The 20,692-nt window shown below is 38.2% G+C and overlaps 1 protein-coding gene and 2 non-coding genes across 3 annotated transcripts in view; all 3 read right to left on the bottom strand.

Moving 5' to 3' along the window:
• EIF3A (eukaryotic translation initiation factor 3 subunit A) overlaps positions 1–19,590 on the bottom strand; it is a 33,508-nt gene extending 13,918 nt beyond the window's left edge. The window contains exons 1-14 of the mRNA XM_070482383.1: positions 19,352–19,590; positions 13,416–13,606; positions 13,112–13,248; positions 12,561–12,724; positions 10,889–11,088; positions 9,395–9,603; positions 7,468–7,639; positions 4,594–4,698; positions 4,113–4,211; positions 2,829–2,945; positions 2,388–2,573; positions 1,415–1,762; positions 862–966; positions 665–778 (exon numbers count right to left, since the gene is read on the bottom strand). Coding sequence (XP_070338484.1) covers positions 665–778; positions 862–966; positions 1,415–1,762; positions 2,388–2,573; positions 2,829–2,945; positions 4,113–4,211; positions 4,594–4,698; positions 7,468–7,639; positions 9,395–9,603; positions 10,889–11,088; positions 12,561–12,724; positions 13,112–13,248; positions 13,416–13,606; positions 19,352–19,400 — 2,196 coding nt within the window. The 5' untranslated portion in view covers positions 19,401–19,590. The remainder of the gene's footprint in view (positions 1–664; positions 779–861; positions 967–1,414; positions 1,763–2,387; positions 2,574–2,828; positions 2,946–4,112; positions 4,212–4,593; positions 4,699–7,467; positions 7,640–9,394; positions 9,604–10,888; positions 11,089–12,560; positions 12,725–13,111; positions 13,249–13,415; positions 13,607–19,351) is intronic.
• LOC123283634 (small nucleolar RNA SNORA19) lies at positions 3,287–3,416 on the bottom strand. The gene has a single exon (XR_006524310.1). It is a non-coding gene; the product is annotated as a small nucleolar RNA SNORA19 (small nucleolar RNA).
• LOC123283635 (small nucleolar RNA SNORA19) lies at positions 4,350–4,479 on the bottom strand. The gene has a single exon (XR_006524311.1). It is a non-coding gene; the product is annotated as a small nucleolar RNA SNORA19 (small nucleolar RNA).
• Positions 19,591–20,692: the final 1,102 nt, after the last annotated feature.

Raw genomic sequence — 20,692 nt, 5'->3', positions numbered from 1 at the left:
ATTCCAACTTCTAAAACCACTGGAAGAACTGGCAACACCAGGCCCAGAATGACAACAATCCGATGGAACCAAGAGGCTGCATTCTCCACACTGTGTCCCCACAAATGCAGGCTGTCTCCTTGCCTGTGACTTTCTTTAAAACCAGAATACAGTCACTCATTTTTACTACAAACTTGGTCACTATAAGCAGTTAAGTCACAAAAGACCACATACTGTATGACTCCATCTATATGAAACACCAAAAACAGGCAAATCTAGAGATAGGAAGATGAGCGGTTGCCTATGGCTGAGTTGGTGGAGGGGAAATGGGGAGTGACTGCTAAGCAGTACAGAGATTCTTTTGGGGTATGTTCTAAAATTAGATGGGTGCACAATTCTGTAAATATACTGAAACCATCAAATATACACTTTAAATGGTAAATTAAAGGCTGTTTTAAAAAAACGAACTTTTCACAGCTGTTCTTTGTATTTTACAAGTTTCATTTTTAAATCTCTATTGTGAAAATTTCTATCTGTCCACCAATGGCTGATATGCTGCCATTAAAGCACCATTTCTGGCAAAAGAATACAAATCAATCAATTTTGAAAACCTGGTCCCATTACTGGTAGAGGATTTAATTACAGCTTACAGTCTAAAAATATTACAACTGAACTAAACACTTACTCTCTCTTCTTCTTGTTGTTCCCACAGATCCATGTCTTTAATTCTCTGCTCTTCATAAGCACTCTTTATTAAAGGGATTTCTTCCAAACGTTTAGCTCTTTCAAAATAGTCAATCTGAATGACATGAGAACAAATGTAATTTAAAAGAAAGCTCTTTTAACTTGGCGTGTTAAAAGTTTACCAGTCTTTTCATTTACCTTCTTTTCTTGATTCTTTAGGCGTTCCTGAAGTTCCTTCTTTTCTTTCTCCAGTTGTTCAACCTGTTTAGCCATGATGAAATCTGGATCCAATTCTTCAAGGTCCTGAAAAGTAATAAAAATGCACCATCATTAATAAGACTAAGAAAGAAATACATAACAGTCAATACGGAGCACTGCTTTCTAGAATCAAATCCTAAATTACTTGTTTTTTACAATGCGTAAATGTTTGAACAGGTAAATTTAAGCGATGTAAAAATGTTTCACAATAGCCTTAATTCCATTTGATGGTGGGAGAAAAACTATGGAATCTTAACATCTGTTTCTCCTTCCTCCAATCTACATGCACCCAAACTCCATTTTAACAGAGGTTAAAACTGCACAGAACCGTTAAAAACAAATGCTTCCTTCACAGATTATAGTTAGTGGACCAGCTGTACCAAAATGAGTGAAAATAACCAAATAACCCAAAATAAACCAATAAACGATTAAGGACTATGCTTCTAAGAGATGTGGATAAAACTGAGTTTTTAATGACTAACATGCCACCTACTTCAATATCAATATCTTTGAATGCTTTGGCACCCAGTTCCGTTTTCTTGATCTGCTCCAAACGCTCACGAACAGTTTTCTTTTTGATTTGTTCATGTTCCTGTAAGATACGCTCCTTCTCTCTCTCCTTTGCCTCCTGTCGCAGCCTCTCTTCTTCAGCCTTCCGTACTTTCTGGAGTTCAGCTTCCCTCTGCTCCAATTCTTCTTTCTCCCGCTGGATATTCAGACTCTCAAGCCGCTCTTTCCTTTCCTCAATGGTCTGACGGCGAGCCAGGATGCGCTGATGCTCTTTTCGTGAATTTTTAAGGTACGCAGTAACAGCCAACTGATGCTGTTCTTCTTTCTCTTGCTTCAAAACCAAATGGATTAAAAAAATCTTTTTAAATGATATACCACAGTAGTAGGCATCAAAAAAAAATTCTAAAGAATCCTGATACATTACCCTTATATGTGTTTGCATTTAGTAACAGAAAATGACTTTAATCTACTGGTTCCCCAAACCAAATACTATGGCGCTACTACTTTTCAGAGTCTTTTAATAGCAATGACATAGCTGAAGAACCTTTATTTGCTAGGTCAACTTTTCTCTGCACCAAATCTACTTTAAAGTGTTCAAGCCAAGGAGGAATACTACCAGAGCTCACAAACAAAAAATAACTTGTGCAAGAAGGAAAAGTCCCATCATAGTACTCTCTATTTGGGGAATCACCACATCTGTGGTCATTGTTTCATATAACAGTACTCATATTATCATATTACCTGTGTACTGTTATTATTTTACCCTATGGGAGGCAGCTCAATGACCTATCTACCTGATAAAGACACTTGATAAAATACCAAAACTATCAAATACAATTGAACAGGAAATATGCAGTAAATCCCTTCTCTTAGACATCATCTCAAATCTTTTTGTGAAAGACATAGCACAGGACCCCTGAAAAACTCCATATTTCATTTCTCCCAAAGATGCATACCAGTATATGAGCTGGCTTAATGACTTCAAGTGCTTTTGCAAGTACTGAGGACATGGCTGTCAGCTGATTTCTTATCTGTTCTGAAGGCATGCTTTGCAAATGAGGACCAATTGGAGCATCTTCTCGAGTAGCATAATTCAAATCGGATCCAAAACTAAGGGTCCGAGAAGTGTGGTCAATACGAACCTTTGAAAATTAAATGATATTATCAATAGTAAAATCTATACACAAATATGAAGTCATTCTACAAATAACTTTGTTAAAAAATTTCCACTGAATTTGAAGGAAAAAAATTAACTAAAGAGTGCTATATACAAAAGCTAGAAGATTCACTCAGTAAAGCTTTAAAATGGTGTCACTGTACCAAAGCTGAGAAACACAGGATATGTGTGTTTTTAGTCCTCAAAGGACTCCACCTCGGCGTCCCCTTACAGCACATACCTGCAGGTCACAGTGCCTGGCTGCATCTACTATGGCCCGTTCCAGTTGGAAAGCATCAACAAAAGGAACCAGAGAAGTCAAACGAGAAAACTCAATGCTCTGATAAATTTGTGCCACCTGCATAAAAAACACAAGGTTAGTAATAATAGCTATCACTTATCCAACAGTTTTTTTGTGGAGTCTCTTAACAATCACGGAAAGTAGAAATTACGCCCATTTTTCAGAGAAAAGAAACTGGAAGCTCTGAATGTATGTTAACAGCACCCTGGGGGAGCTGGAACTCCAATCCAAGGCTATCAACCCTAAACCCTACGCTTTGAACCGTCACATTATAACATTCCTCAAAAGCATCATCTTTTCAAATCCTAGTTTCATAAAACAAAAAAACCCTAAATGGTCATATATTTGTAGATAAACGCCTGCTACTTACCTAGTTCAACTGAACACTTTTTTTATAAAACTGTCTGAAGGAGACTGGCAGCATGACTATTTAGTTATACCGCTAATTAACCTTCAACTGTTTATATAGCACATAAGAAATAACACTGCTCACATATACGAGAGAAAGCAGGTCAATGAAATGTGCACAAATACCGAAGTGAACATACAGTAACCTCCCCCCATGAAACAAACGGAAGACAAAACAGGAACATTTAAGCCATATTATAAACCTATATTCAAACTCCAGTAAGAAGTCAGACTAAAATATGTTAAAATCCTGATAATATCCAGTGTTAGCAGGAAAAAAGGCTTTCTCATTCACTACCAGTGCGAGGGTCCACTAATCAAATCTTCTGAGGAGCTATTCAAGTTTTAAATGTGTAAACTCTATGACTAACTCCATTTCTTATGCACAGAAAGTCACAGAAGTAGGCAAAGTCACATGTTGGAAGACGCTCACTGCTACATTCTCTAATGGCAAAAAACCTAGAAATACAGATTTCCATCAATAGAATCTAAATAAATAAATCATGGTACCTTTAGACAATGAAAAACCATATAGGTATTAAAAGCAGTAAGGGAGACCTACAATGCTAACAACAGAAAATGTACGAAGATAGTGTTCAACAAAAAAGGAGGGAAAAAAGCAGTTACAAATTATGTGAAATAATTCTGTTCTTCAAATCAAATAGATAAACAATAAGACTCATTTCAGCAGGGGGTAGAATTTGGGGAAGGTTTCACTTCCTAGGACATTCCTACATATTTCACAGTTTTGCAATCCAAACAATCAAGGGGAGAAATTCCAGTTCTTACATAAAACATTCATTTTTAAATTTTTACCTGCTGCAGAAGACGGAGTATGGTGTTGTTTTGCAGCTGTGGGACATACTGCTGCAACTCTGGTTCCTTTTCAGGTTGTTCTCTAACCCAATTTAGAACCTATAAAATCCATTAAACTGAAATTATACTTTCTACATAACAGATACTAAAACATCTGTGAATCTTTCTCAATTTCCATAACATACAAAATTATCACACAATGCGAAGAAACACAAAATGTAAAATGAAGTTATTGATACTTGTCTGAAGGTGACTGACAGCAATGGCTAAATTAGTCATGCTGCTAATTTACCTCCAAAGGTTTGTTTAGCACATCAGAAATATCTTTTCTCTTGACATAAAGAAAAAAAGACAATGAAATGTGCACTGAATTCAAATGCATAGGATAATACTTCTCTCTTAACAAATATAAACACAACCTTAAACTGCAACAGGGCCAGCTACATGGTAATATAACTGAAACTTACATACAAATGCTTACCTTTGTGACTCTCTCACAGAGTTTCAGTGGGTTAAATTCTACTTCCAGCCAGTTGTAAAGGTCTTTCACTTCTGGGACAACATATTGTAGCACATTGAATCTGACCTACAGTAAGCAAAATAAAAGGTTTAATCGCTGAAGGAAATTTTCCAACTGGGATTTTGAAATGAGTATAAATTAAAGAAAAAATTAGGATTAGTAATCTGGAAAATGATTGAAAAACTATCTAGCCTCAATCTCTCTCAAATTTACCAAAGAGTAATCCAGGACAAATTGAGTCTCTTGCCCCAAATTATGCAGCCACCTACAGTGAAAAGCCCCATGAGAACTTAGAAAATAACTGTACATCAATAAAATAAAATATTTATGAAGACAATTCATGTGGCCAACATTAATTTATTATCGAGTAAAATACCAGGGTTTACAAATACCTATCACACAAAAATTATCATGGCAGCACTATTCATAATAACCCCAAACTAGAAAAAACTCAGGACAATTGGGGATAGGTTCACATAATGTATAGGAATGGTCAAAGAAAGAACAGCTATATTCAACACATGAACAAACCTCACAAATATAATGGTGAGAAAAAGCATTTCACGTATTATTCCATTTATATAAAATTTAAATTTCATATAAAATACACAATCAAGAAAAATTTATCTGTGGTGTTATAAATCAGGACAGTGGCTATTCTTGGGGATAGACATGGGAGAGTGGTGATGGAAACAACTTTTATGATTTGTACTCTTTTTTTAAAATGTTATAGTTCAATAACATTTTAAGTTTACACTTGAATAGAACTCAACTTACTTTCACAATAAAGACGCTGCTTGCATAACTTTTCTTACAAGGAGTAGCATAATTTTATAAACCCAAAACCTGCCCATAACCAAATCTTATCTTATCTATGCTTTAACCTAGAATAAGTACTCTATGTAACGTTTATCCTTCACACATGCTGGGAACTGGTAACCCTAAGACAGAGTAACTCCCCCGACACAGCCAAGACTCCAAAGTACAGGAGTATGTACCCATACAGACGGCATCGCAAGACTGAGGCAAATGGTGGCAGATCCCATCTCCAGGAAAGAAGGGTGTCCACAGACTTGAGCGCTCTAGTCTAAATCTAACTCCGATGCAAAATGAGTAAAGACTGATGTCCTACCACACCTGAATACTTCCCTTAAGTGCCCTTATCCCTTTACTGGAATAAGATGCGGTATAAGCATTCAAATAAAATTCCCCCAGACCTATTTCCATTCCGATCAAGAAATTATTCTAGATTCTCCATTTAGCATCCCCTCCCAATAGGTAAGGTGCTAAGACAGGCTATCATAATCCACTAAAGTATATTTCTCACTAAAATTGATCATCAGCCTTGTGAACAGTCTGTCTCTTATGAACTTAATTAACTTGAATCTGTCCTAAAATAATGAAATCATTCCCTTGGTACTTGCAAATTCAGTTATGTCACCCAAAGCTCAAGTCTCAACCTTGGATATATGGTGAACTCACCAAAATTTATAAATGCTTCTTGGCAGTCAGCTAATCTATTCACCTGACACCAACCAGTACCCTTCTTATAAACTTATAGACACTTATCTGTGGGAACAATGAGGACCTAAATCTGGATGTCCTGGCTGCGGGCCCAAGGCTCTACAACACTGATCCCTGGATCATAATCATACAGACCAACTCTAACACCACGGTGTGGTATATACAGACCCAGGCTCAAGAGGTAAGGATTATACTTCCAGTTTGGCACACTCCTTCAGTATTTAAAAAGAAAGAATTTTTTAAACATATTTGCTAGTAAGACCTCTTCCTAAAGACAATGCTGTTTTTATTACACTTAATCCTAAGCAGTCCCATAAAAACTTGCCAAAACACAAAGCTGATTTTTGTGGGCAGTGGCAGTAGAATAAAACACAGAGGTGTACAAAGACAGAGATATACTGTTTCTTTTTAAAAAGTTGACTACAAAGGGAATCTGCCTTAGTACCACAACAGAGAAATATGTCATAAGAGAAAACCGCTGCTATAAAGACAACTACTAGTTCTTACCTAACTTGACCAATTCTGCCAGAAAACTGAGGCCTTTTCTCTAGTCCCTGCCCCTTTCTCTCTTGTCCCAAGGTAATTTACTGGAGGTCTACCACAGTAACCACTAAGTCAGACCACTGTGACTCAGAATCCCTAAAATCTAACCCTCTCTGGAGTACAAATTCCATTTCAGTATCACTCTTCTGACATGTAACAGACACTCACATGATAAAGTTCCACTAATCCAAAGATTCCATCAAGGTAAAACACTGTAAACACACTCGCACACACAAAGCCTAGACTTCTTGTTCTGAAACTGACTTAGTACACGTAGTAGTTGAAACCTGGAAATGCGCATTTCAGAAAGTACTTCACCCACCACTTCATCACATAGCCCAGACCAAGAGCCACTGCTTTAGTAACACAAGTTTAAAAGACACAAGAGTTGGAAACACTTTAGTTGTCCAGAATCACTTCATTCTTTCCTAGCCTCATCATCACATTTCCAACATCTGTCAGCTTCATTAGTTTTCCTGTAGTCCCCTGAAATGCCCATCATTACTTTTCCTCTTACTGAGTGATCCATACTACCCCTCAGAGCTAGTCCAAGTCTCATCTACTACAGCAAATTTAACTCCAGCTCACCCACTAGAGATTAATCACCTCAACTGAACACAAGTGCTGACTGACACCAGGGGTTCTCAAACTTGCCAAAGCATCAGAATCCCCTGGCAATGTATCAGAATTCCCAGCATTTAATCATGAATTATAAAATCTGACAAGTTTTCTGTTCAAAGCTGTAAGAATGCTCAAACTTATACCAACCATATCATTAATAAGGCCAATGCGTGTTGGCGGGGCTTGAAGACCTAGCAGTGTTGCAAGGCGACGCTGTTTTTCAACTATAATGCCGTCCATATCCAGAAGTCGAGCAATATCAGTACGCTCAGGAGTGATAGGGATGGAAAGAGTGGCCAAAAGGACTCTAGTAGACATTCTGGAGAACAAAGTTACAAATTTGTTAAATTTGTAAATGTTATTTGATAAGCAGAAAGACATTTATCTTTGATTGGTAAGATATGGCAGTGACAGAACATGTACACCACCACAGTGAACTGTATTCATAAATATTATTCATCAAAGTATGAGAGAAATTAAGATAGAAATGGACCTATTTAAAATGAATACTTGGGGGCCAGCCCTGGTGACCCAGTGGTTAAGTTCTGTGGGTTCCACTTCGGCAGCCCAGGTTCAGTTCCGGGACACAGACCTAGACCACTCTTCAGTGGTCATGCGGCGGCAACAGCTCACATACAAAAAGAGGAAGACTGACAACAGACGTTAGCTCAGGGCAAATCTTCCTCAGTAAAAATTAAATAAATAAAATGACTCCTTGGAGAGTCAGAACTTCATCCACCCACTTACTACTGTCAATGTTTTCTCACTACAGAAAAAGATTATGGGTTAAAAAGCAGAAAAAAACACATTTGCATACCCCATACTTCCTTACAAAAACAACTAAGGCAGCTTTAAAAACTAAGGGGAAAAAAGGACAAGAAGAGGAAAAAAATTACAAGGACCATAACACAATTATGGGAGGCGGTGGTAAAAACTAAATTTTAGCTTCCTTAAAACACAAGAGGAAAGTCAGGTTGATTCAGGGAACTGTTGGACACTAAGGATTATGGGCTCTGTGGCCCAAGAGTCAAGGACTGGAATCTCAGCTTCACCATTCCCAAGACTGGAACCTTAGACAAGATAATTTTCTGAGTCACAAGGCTGTTGTGAAAATTAAGCAAAATAATGTACATAGAGCTAAATATAGTCTAATGCTTATTATTAGTGTACTATCTAAAGAGAGGGTACAGGAGTACTTTAAAAGAAACCAAGTTAAAAAAAAAAGAAACCAAGTTTTTTTCTTATCTCAAAGACATGGATTAGCTAAAGAATGAATGACATAATGAACACTGTCCTCAAGAGTTTCAAAGAAAATATACCAGAAAAATTCAGTTGGTTGGTTGGCTGGTTCCATGTAGTGCTGCAAAGCTAAAAACACAAAAAAATAGATGTATATAATTTTACTAGGGGCCAAAATAATGTGGTCTACTAGTAAGAGAAAAGAATGGTATATGCGAGTCACCTAAGTCCAAGAAATGTATAAAAACCAAACACGGCTGAAAGAAATAGGCTTTGTGTAATGCTAAAAAAAGAAAAAAGTCTTAGATTGTTATGTTATAGACCCTTTTTTTAAATATTCATCTATACACACACCCCAAATATTCTAAACAGTTAATATTTTATAATCAGGAAAAAAAAGTGACTTGATGGAAGTATTTATTTTTTTTTCTACTTTGTTCTAAGAATAGATTCTAAATATCTACATGTGGACAGAAAGCTCACACCACAACACTGTCCTTTCCTAATATTTAATTTTTTCAATTGGGCTTTCGATAGAGTTGCTTATGGGACAAAAGATAGTTACTTAAGGCCAAGAATACTGCCTGAGAAGAACAACATCTGGAGGTTATTTTTGGTTGTCACAACTGGAGGGACTGCTACTGGCATCCAGTGAGTAGACACTAGGGATGCTGCTAAATATCCTAAATGCACAGTCCCCCACAACAAAGAATTATCTACCCCAAACGTCAACAGTGCACAGGTTGAAACTCTAACCTAGAACATATGCCCATACCATTTAGGTGGAAGATATCTGTTTCAGAATTTCAGTATTATCTGACTATGACATTCTTACCTTTGCATCTCTTCTTGTGTAAGATTCTTTCTCATTTCTCTAGACAGATGATAAAGACGATGGAGTGTAGATGCATGAAAAAGAGCATTTCCAGATTTCCAAAACACAGTTGAGACTTTGTTATAGTAATTTGCCATCAACTGAGGTTTAGGTGGTTTTTTAGACAAGGAAAATAGCCCATGGATATCTTCCACAGCTTTGAATGCTTCCTAAAATTAATAGTATAAATTAGTCACTGCATTCTAAACCAAAAAAAAACCCAATTGAAATCTGTTTACAAAACCTAAAACAGAAAACACTTAAGAATAAAAGTGGCAAATAAAATGCTTTCATGTACACTTCTTTATATTCATCTAATATCTGAAATATTTCAGAAAACTGCTATAATTATAAAAACACTAAATCCTTAAACTTCTTAGAGCAGACCAAAAAAAAAAAATGTGTATATTATCATACCACTTGAAGGAATATATAGAAAAAGTCTGGAAGGACATACAATACAAGATAGAGGTTCTTTCTGAGTGATAAGATAATCGATGAACACTTTCTTCTTTAGACTTATCCATTTTTTTCTATAATGAGCATGTTTACTTTTTTCAATAGAACTTTTTTTTTCCTCTTTAGTTCATCAGGTGGTACTTAAAGGGTGTCCCTACAGAAAAGGAAAATATATGGGGAGAAGCGGGAAATCAAATCCTATTTTCACTTGGCTGAAAAACTATCAATTTTCAGTTTCTTCCTCTGTAATTTCAATTAGATTTTTTCTCATCAAACATATAAAAGCTTCAAGTTATGACTACAAAGTCATGTGAAAATGCCTTCAAGGAATTCTTAGAGTAAAAAGGCCAAGCAGAGGACAAGATTCTCAACACCACTGAGATCTCCAGTGTAAGATATTCACCAAGCATGAGTACTAAGCCAAAGCAACACTAAGAAACCTAGGAGACAATCTACTGTGGCACTTCTCAACTATGTGCAGCAAAGGTCAAGTTTTTTTTTTAATTTCTAATCTGTCACCACCAATACTTTTATAAAATACAGTAAAATTACTATAAAAATAAAATGGAAAGACAAGCTCAGTTTTTTCAAATCAGAGTAAATAGAAAGTTACCATAAAATTCTATTACAAAAACTTTGTCAATACATATTCTCCTCTATACTTATTTCATCATAGACCAGGAAACAGTTCACAGACTGGACCAGGCATTTTAACCACACTGAGCAGCACTGAGGATGAACTGTCTTACATGGAAAGAAACTGGGTCCAAAAGAGATTATAGATTTGGCCCAGATTTCATAGCAGGCGATGAGAACCAAAACATTCCGAGATTTCCCGTCCAGAACTCTTCCTACTCCATCAGACAACCTTAAATTCCTCACCTGTCTATTAAAATTAACCAGTAGATATCAAGATGAAGATACTCATTAAAGGGGGGAAAAAAAGTAATACTGGCTATTATCACTACGAAGGGAAGCTAACAGTTCACAACATACCTGCCACAATTCCATGCTGATAGCACTGTCCAACTGAACAAGCCTGGTTTCCAAATGCATGGACTGGCTCTCAGGATTATTAAGATTGATTGCTGTACTTTGATTATGGTGGCGTTGAATCTGCGACAAGTGCATTCTCAAATTGTCACACAGCTTACGAAATTCAGCCTTACGGGTATATTGGAGGCAGAATTTGAAAGCTATAAGCATAATTATAAAATATTATTAGGTACTTTCTATCATCAACTTAAGTATTTGAACAGGTTTTATTTCACATATTAACATCAGTTATTTTAAAAAGATTTACCAAACTCATCATCAGTCTTTACAAGTGATCAGTCATAACACATTCTGTATGCCCTGATCACCTTTTGGGCATAGTCATCACTCCTGGCCCAGGACTAAAACACGATTTTGGGAGAGTTTACAAATGGGAAACTATTCAAATTTAGGTCTAAGAGGGACTCTCCTTTCAAACACCTATCACTTCAAATTCGAAAAGAGCAAAAAGATTCTAGTCTGAAATACAATGAATTTTGTTATCTAACTTACATAGAAATCAACAAACTTCTGTACTACTTAAAACTGCATAATACAAATTGGGGGCTTATAGTAACCTAATTTCAACTGTGTATATAGATGTGTACATGAACCATTTACACCATCATTAAAACACATAGTAATCTTCTACTGTCATATATGCAATACTAGGATAAATTTTTTGGAATTCCTTTGCCCTTCTTTAAAACAAAAAAGAGTATTTCTATTTCAATAGGCTTAAACAAAGGGATGCAGTTTAACCTCAAGTTAATATTTGTATCAACAGTTATTAAAAAGCCCAAGTTTACTTGCGTTAAGTGAAAATTCACATATGCTAGCCATATAAACAAAATGGAACATAGGTTCTAACACTCCTAGTAAAATATCCTTAGTCACAAATCACTTAAAACTTGAGTAAACAACGACAACCATCCCCACAGCAAAAGGAATGGTGACACAATCTCGTGCTAAGGCCAAAGTAAGATAAAGCCAAGAGCCAGTCTCAAGTCACATGTAGTCACACACATCCCAGTCACATACAGTTAAAAGGCTGCACTGACAGCAAGGTAAGTGACAGTAAGGGAAAGAGACAAGATCAGGAAAAGAATGAATACAGTTCTTTGGATTAAAAGTGTATGCAGTATAACAATTGGATACTTTTTATGATGATCCTGAATCACCAAAAAGGCTTAGATCTATATTCAGTAGTACTGTTTAAGAAAGGAAAAATACGTATTTTTCATGGAATCATTTAAGTCCAGACATTAAAAAAACCTTAGAAACTCAGTGCACCATTAAGTAGCTTACCCAAGAACATGCAGTAGTGGAGTCAAAAGTAGGACTCAAATTTACCAGAAAGCAATCACAAAGTTTATTTTTTCAGTCATCTGGAAAATTCCAAAATGACTTTAAAAGGTCTTTCAGACATCAATGAAATACATTTGATATAGAATTAAGTAGTAAAATAAATTTCTTATAATCACTTACTTAATATTCAAATGAACACCAACCTTACATCAAGGATAAAAACTATGTAAAATAAGTACTATGGAGAAAAGAAGGTTAACTTTACTAGTTAATCTTCTGCAAAATCTATTCTTAAGTCAACTTTTCAAATCACTTCTCGTTTTACCTTGTTGGGCAATATCATGGTAGAGACGCTCTACTCTAGAATTGTTTCGAAGAAGGTCCAAACACTGTCTATATGATTCCCACAGGAATTTAACCCAAGGAGTTAAAAGTAATCTGTCGGTACGATCCTGAGTGTCTTCACCACTTACAGCACTTAGGAGAACACTACAAAAACATTAAAAGTTGAAAATAGTTTTAGACACGGCTTCCTACTTGGCCATATGATTAAAAAACCAAACCACTAACGATCATTATAAAATAGTGCAAATTCTTCCTACAACTTTGGACACACTGTAAAGCTGTCACTTAGTGTCCAAGTATTTGAATTCCCAATCTGTACCACAACCACTTAAATTAGCACACACCCTCCTATCTGAAGGTTGCAATTTTCCATTTTTATGAATTTTGAAAAGTACATGACTTCTTTGGTTACTATACATTCAAAATTTCAAAGATAAGCATTCTTTCTAATACCTACTTCAAATGGAGATGACGGGGATACATGTAGAGAAAAACACTGAGAAAAACTTGCTCACACTCTAACCCACATACCTCTCAGGAGTCTGAATATTATCCAGGTCTTCTATGTCTAAGACCATCTGCTGGGACTCTTCTTTAGCAGCTTCAGTCTTCTCCTCCGCCAATTTCAGATAGGCCCTAACAACATCCTCTAGAGATTTGATGTTCACCTAAACCAAAAAAAAAAACAAGTTAAAAACACTTTTCCCAACCATGAAAATTCTAGAAGCAATTTTTACACCATATAAAATACATTAACTTTGAAAGGTAAGAGTAAACTCCTCTGAAACTTTCTAAAAGCACTTATCAAAAATATAAAACCCAGCTCTGTTCATACCTGTTGACAAATGTTCTTATACTGGTATAATCCTTCTTTAGCCAAGTGGCTCTTGCGAAGATCCACGCAAAGTTCCAAGTATTTCAACATAATTGGCTCGTGTATCTTTTGCCATGTTCTATGTTTCTTACTTTTCATAACATCATAAAGAACGTCCAAAGCGGGCTGCTTTTTGCCAACCTCAAGAAATTCTGGAAAAGTAATTCAGGAGAATTAAAACCAGTTATATATATTATACAAAACTTTAAATCTTGTTTTTTAAATTGGCTGTTTTAATTTCAGAACTCATTACCATCTCTTTTTATGTCACATTTAGGTCACATTTATTTTTGACTTCTAAAGCTAAGCCAAAATCATCCAAGATAAAACAATGAAAACTGGTACTATCTCAAAATACAGTCTACAGGTAAAACTGGATTTCACTCAATTCTACTGTACCAATCGTGTCTTTTTTTTTTTTTTTTTTTTAAAGATTTTATTTTTTCCTTTTTCTCCCCAAAGCCCCCCCGGTACATAGTTGTGTATTCTTCGTTGTGGGTTCTTCTAGTTGTGGCATGTGGGACGCTGCCTCAGTGTGGTTTGATGAGCAGTGCCGTGTCCGCGCCCAGGATTCGAACTAACGAAACACTGGGCCGCCTGCAGCGGAGCGCGCGAACTTAACCACTCGGCCACGGGGCCAGCCCCACCAATCGTGTCTTTTAAAAGCAATTTTAAAGTTCCAGAAATTGAAGTCATGAGGGAAAAAAATCTCCCTCTGCAAACGCAGAAAGATCAAGTATGATTTCAGTCAGTGATGTGGCTGATGAAATTTTTGCTAGTTCATGCTAAGACTTGATGCAGATAAATACACTGCCTGCCTTTGTTCCCTTAAGATCAATCGACTACTTACATGGGTCTATTTCTGGGCTCTTTATTTTGATCATTCTCTATCGATCGATGTGCCTAGTCTTTTGCCAGTACCTTGCTGTCTTGATTACTGTACCCTTAGAGTAAAGTCTTGAAATCAGGTACTGTGAGTGCTCCAACTTTGTTCCTCAATATCGTGTTAGCTACACTAAGTCTTTTACTTTTCCACATAAACTTTAGAATTAGTTTGTAGGTATCTACAAAACAGCTCACTGGGATTTTCATTGGGATTTTACTCAATCTATGTATCAGGCTTGGAAGAACTGACAACAATATTTAGTCTTCCAATGCATGACCAGAGAATATCTCTCCATTTATTTATCCTAGTCTAAACATGAGAAAAACATTAAGACAAATCTCAAATTGAGGGACATTCTGCAAAACACCTCACCAATACGCCTCAAAACTGCCAAGGTCATCAACAAGAAAATTTAAGAAACTGTCACAACCAAGAGGAACCTAAGGGGAGACAACAACGAAAGGTAATGTGGTTTCCTAGAAGGTAATGTGTAGATCCTAGAAGGGATCCTAGAACATTAGAGAAAGCTGAAGAAATCTGAACATACCAACTTTCGTTCGTAATAATGTATATCAATATTGCTTCATTAGTTGTGACAAATGTACCATACTGCTATAAGATATCCATTAATAGGGGAAACTGTGTAGTATATATGTGAGCGCTCTGTACTATCTTTGCAATCATTCTGTAAATCTCAAACTTCTGAAATTAAAACTTTATTTTTAAAAGCTGGGAAAAAAAATCTTAGAATGTGGGGCAAAGAAACCTACCCCTACCACATTACTTCTGACAAAGATGAAAATTTAACTTATTTTTTCTCACCTTTTACTTCTTCTTTGGCATAAACACTTAATAGACGGGGGGAAAAGGACTTACTTAACCTAAGTCATCTGGTTATTTTCAACTTAAAATTCAGTAATTGCCAAATTTCACACAAAAAATCTTCCCAATGAACATATGAAAAACAATTTGGGCAGACTAAAACATCAGTTTACACTATTAAAAATGTCTTAAAATACTACATCTGTTTTTAAAAATCATTGTTTATTTTCTTCCTAAGAAAAAATCTCTGACAAGGAATTCTTTTTCCTTAAGAGTTAAGGTAACAATGTGTAGCATTATCTACCATGTAACTCTGTGCGAGGCAAAAAATAGGCACAAACGTCCCTTATCTGGGGGTTTTACTAGATCTACAGATTCAGTAATGTTCCATTATTTCTTCTTCCAACTATCACACTGTTAAGGAATGTTGCTTAAGAACATTCCTTCCTCCAGGAAAACTATAAATGATATTCCAATTCTCTAGTACATTAAAAAGTCTGCAACTGGACAAATCACAAAACATACTGAAATAAGTACCCAACATCCTACATCATGCCATTTATATCAAATCATATTTCCTCACATGCAAATGAATACAAACCCTTTCCCTTTACTACTTCAAGTTAATAATCTCAATATTAATCCTGCCATTATGGGATAAAGTCCATTTTCAGTTGAGTCAATTTTATTACCAAAAAAAAAAAAATCCTACTAAATGAAACAAAGATATAACACAACTAGATACTTTGTTGGAATAGTAAGCCTTTCCTGTTTTAAGGGAAGGATCTCCTTAGCTTCTTCCTGGAGCATGCACACAAAGCTTATTTACTAAAATCCAACAGTACTTTAGGTGTTTTTCACAACTATTTAACAAAATCTCTATCAACCAAAAATTTGGGAGTCAATGTTTTTAGTTAAATTTATCCTTTACATTAAGAATTTCGAGGCAGCAGTACTAAGATGACCTATTATATCCAATTCCCAATCTTACACGGATTTAAATGTTACACTACTGTACACAAGCATTGCTAATATGCTTTGCAACGTGAAATATGCAGAAAGAAAGTTAAAGTTGAGAGCTGGCCTCAGCACAGCGTGATGACAAAATCCTAAACTGTCTAAAAATAATTCACCCTCCCAATCTCTTATTTTTAAATGTGAGATTGTGATTTCTTACAAAAACAAAAGATCTTGTTTAGGGACAGAACTAAAACTATTTTTCACTTTCAAAACAGACCAATCAATCAAAATTTATGATTCCAAATCCCATAGTCTCAACCTCTGAAACAGGTTCAAACAAGCCAAAGCATTAAGAGGTATTAAAAATAATAAATACATTAAAAAATAAGTTTTCATAGCAGACACCCCTGCCATCACCAAGAGGAAAAGAAAACGTGGCTACCAGGCAAGAATGTTCGTAAAAGAAAAAACTGGAATGGGAACAAATTTATCACGATAACCTATGACGGTGAGTTTCTGATTTTACCCTCACTTACATACAAGGAGGATTTAGTTCCTCTGAACTATCTAACCAGGAAAAAACAGAAACAACTTTCACAAAAGGTTCTATTGCAATGTTTAAAGAAATGTTCAGTTCCAGAATGACATTCTTGAAATAAAAACTAAAACCTGGAATTATAAACTATATTACTAAGACGGCGGCGAGCATTCTGAGCTTACCTTTCAGACACAATGACTGAAACTATGTATCTATAAAGAAAAAGTTTAGGTCAGCTCTTCACTTTTACTAGTTTATTTGTGCAACAGACCAAGTAGATAAGCTATAATGTTACACAATTTGTGGATTTAATAACTATTTTTAAATCACTGGTAATAGAGTGCAAATATTAGGCTGTTATAGGGTCAGGAACAACTAATTTGCCACTACTAACAATATAATCTAGAAAAAGAGCTTCTTCCAAATGCTTTTGGGGTATGAATTTCTCACCTGTAACTGCTAGACCAAATTCTCACCTTCCTGAATAATTACTGCTTCCAAAAATACCGTTCTCAGATACAAACTCAGGGCGACTTGAAGGATTATTCCACTTAAATTTATTCACATTTTATTAAGATAATGTAACGGATTAGGTCTAAATGTATTTGAGAACTTTAATGCCTGTATTTGAGGTTACAAGTTTTAGATAAAACATTTAGATAAAATATTATTTCCATTGAACGAAATGTTTTTATCATCCTATTTAAAGTTTTGTAAGCAGTGCCATGTGCCATCCACATTCCACTCTGACACTTTGAGAAGGGATCTCTCATTCACAAGATCAAAGGTACAGAAATTACTACTTGAAAGGTACGGCATTCATCTCTACCACAGAAACACCCATCCTACAGCTCAAAAGGGATGCAATGAGGAATCAGTACAGCCTTTTTAAAAACTACACAAAAGTTTAAAGTTTAAAGCTATTGAATACGAAGTCCACATGCAGATTCAGAAGGGAGGAGTGATGAAACAAGGCCTGAAGGGTCCCCTGTGTACTGCTCAGGGCATGGAGACTACAGCGCTTCAGCCTGTTAGCATGGGGGGAAATGCCTGTTGGTAAAGCATCCAAATGACTGCAAAATAGATCTACAATAGCGATTAGAGCAGTAATTTCACCCAAGCCATTAAATACACTACAACCCTAAATTTGAAACATCAAAAAAAGAAATTTTTCCTAACTTTGCTACAGTTTATTTTGCAGAAATAAACTTCCATTTCACTCTATTTTCTTTCCTATAAATTAATTAACATCCTTAAACTTCTGGCCTGTTCTAACCATTAGATCACTGGTTAGAATGAGTAGTGATCGATCTGAATTGTAGTTTTAACTGTTTTTTATTTGTTCCACAGAATGTGGAGTTATCCTACTTCAAACTGTTACCCCGCCCAAAACTGTTACTTTCAGTTGAAGTAACAACCATGTGACAAACACATCTTTGGCCCTGACAGATTACCAGCAGGATCAATTTTATGTAATGACTAAACTTGACCTTTTCACAACAGCAGTTTTCAGACAAGCTAACAAAATAGGCTGCACAAACAGAAAACTGTTAACAGACACGGAATATCCATCTACAACATGGATAAGACCCAAAACTTGTTTGGGTGGAGGAAGCGTGAGAATAAGAGCTGTGGACGCCCTAACACTTAGAAACTGTTAGACTACAAAAAAGAAAAAAAAAAAAAACAAACAAGAAAGTTTTGAAAGACCAGACACAGCACAATACATTTGCACCCTCATAATGCCAACGTAAAAAACGCCTCTTGAACAGAGCGGGACACGCAGAAGTTTTCCCGAAAGCGCCCGTGACTTAAGTACACATACGGAAATAAAAACCGCAGGCAGCAGCGCTGTGGCGAAAAAACGACTGATCTAGAAGCCAAGAGACCTTGGTTTTAGTGTCCTGGCTCAACAACTAACTCCAGGAGTGACCTTGGGCAAACCATTCTCTCTTTAGGCCTCAGTTTCGCTATCTTTAAGAGAGAACCTGAAGTCTCTCTCTTACACTATTAACTCCGTTCCAACTTCCTCTGATTCGGAATAGACTTTTGGGCTGCCAATAATCAATGCCAGAAAAAACAGGAAAGAGGTTAAATAGGTCAGAGTCCCCGAAGCGGCGACACAGGGGCTGGGGGAAGGGTAGCTGGACCCTGACCCAGGCAAGCCCGGCGCAGGATTTTGGGGGGCGGAGGAGTCTGCAAGAGGGCCGGAAGGTGGGACTGCTCGGCTCCGGTCCCGGCGGGAGGTGGAGCCGAGCTTCTCGCGTGCATTGTCCCCGGGAGGGAGCCATGTTTCCTCCTCCCCGGCACTCCCAGATGGCGGCCGGGGGTGCGGGGCCTAAGCACACGAAAGCCCCGTGGCCTGGAGGGCCCGGCGGAGGCGGACAGCGGGGGAGGAGCCGAGGCCCCGGCAGCTCTGTCTCCGCGGCGCGGCCCCGGAGATGCACCAGGAGCGGCGGGGGGAAGGAACGTCCCCCAGGGCGACGGTTCCCGGCTCCGCGCCTCTCGCCCCGGTCGGCTGGAGCGAGAAGGGGAACCATGCGCCGCCACCGGCAGGGCCGGGGGCGGGCGAGCCGCACTCGCCTCCCCTCCGGCCACAGCCGAGCGGCGGAGCAGCGGGAAGGAGGCCCGGGCCCCACGACCTCCGAGGCCTCGGCGGCCCCAGCCGGCCCGCCCCGATCTCCTACTCACCGTTGGCGCGTTTGAGGGCATTTTCCGGCCTCTGGAAATACGCCGGCATCTTGGCGGCAGGCTCCGCTCACCCGGCGTCAGCGAACTCCTCAGTGGCCCGGGCCGGGAGAGGAGACCAAGGGGAACCAGCGCGAGGTCCCACGCGCCTCGCCTGCAGTCGCCCGCGCCCAGCCGGCCAGAGACGGAAAGGAAGAGACCACGTGACCCCCGCGCCGCGGCGCCGCCGCCGCCCGGGCCCCGGATGTAGGGGGCGGGCCTCTGCGCGCGCACCGCCCCTCCCCCGCGCGCAGGCGCGCTGGCGGCACGCGAGCCGGCTGACGTGGCCACGGCCGGCGTCCTCTGCGCGGTCCGCTTCCCTTTCGGGATTCAGAAGGGACCCTTTGGGAGGTGCTTCTCGGACCCCTTGCTCCTGGAGCGAGGATCGGGGTGAGATTTGGGTCAGAGTGTCTGTCCGAGGAGAAGGCGGGCGTCTGTATAGATTGGGTTTTCACGGGATTTACGCGGAGTCATGCAAAGTGACCATCAGATCCCATCCGCCTGGGGAATGGGCTGTCTTGGCTAAGTGAAAATGCCGAATTTATCAGTTTCACGGAAATGCAGTGAGCAGGTGTCACTAAGCCGGCGCTGCTCCCCTCTGGGAAGTAGTGGTGACTTGTCACATGACGGACTAGCATGGAGACGAGGGACTTAAGTAACTAAATAAGCTTATTCCATATCTAGGTAAAATAAAAAAGTTGGTGACACAGAGATTGCCTGAGGAATGGGACCCCTCAGAAAAGACGAGTTTTGAGCTGAGACCTGAAGGATGGGGGCAGACGGGACAGAGCATTTTGGCAGAGGGCAAAAGCCCTGCGGCAGAGCAGACCTGCATAAGGTTTGAGAATACTTAGGAGTGTGGTCGTCTTTACCTTCAGCTTCACCAACAAACAAAAATGAGTGTAAGTGACAGCAAAATCGGTTTATGACAGGCCCTTTGTTACCGTCTTTTGTTATTAACAATGTTAATGTTCAAACATTAACTACTGTACCTAGAACTTAAAAGCCATTTAAACCGAATCTGATTACTCAAGCCCTTGGTATGAAATTAAGATGAGTTCAGAAGGAAAAATCAGAAAGCAGCAGTGGAATAAATTGTTGCAAATTTATTACACATTTTGTAAAAATGGATGCAATATGTGAATTAATGCTAGTACTGCATTTATGAGCAAAGAAACCACAGGACATACATGCAAAAAACATTTCTCCCTCGTTCCTTCTGCCTCGGCAGAGAGGTTTTTCTGTTTAACTAGATTTATCACTGTAAAGCAAAAAAATTGAGGAAATACAGACATAGGCAAAAAG

Source organism: Equus asinus, chromosome 2 (genome assembly GCF_041296235.1).
Source record: "Equus asinus isolate D_3611 breed Donkey chromosome 2, EquAss-T2T_v2, whole genome shotgun sequence".
NCBI classification, from domain to species: Eukaryota; Metazoa; Chordata; class Mammalia; order Perissodactyla; family Equidae; genus Equus; species Equus asinus.
The sequence above is the reverse complement of the archived record's forward strand: the minus strand, read 5'-3'. Positions and strand labels throughout refer to the sequence as shown.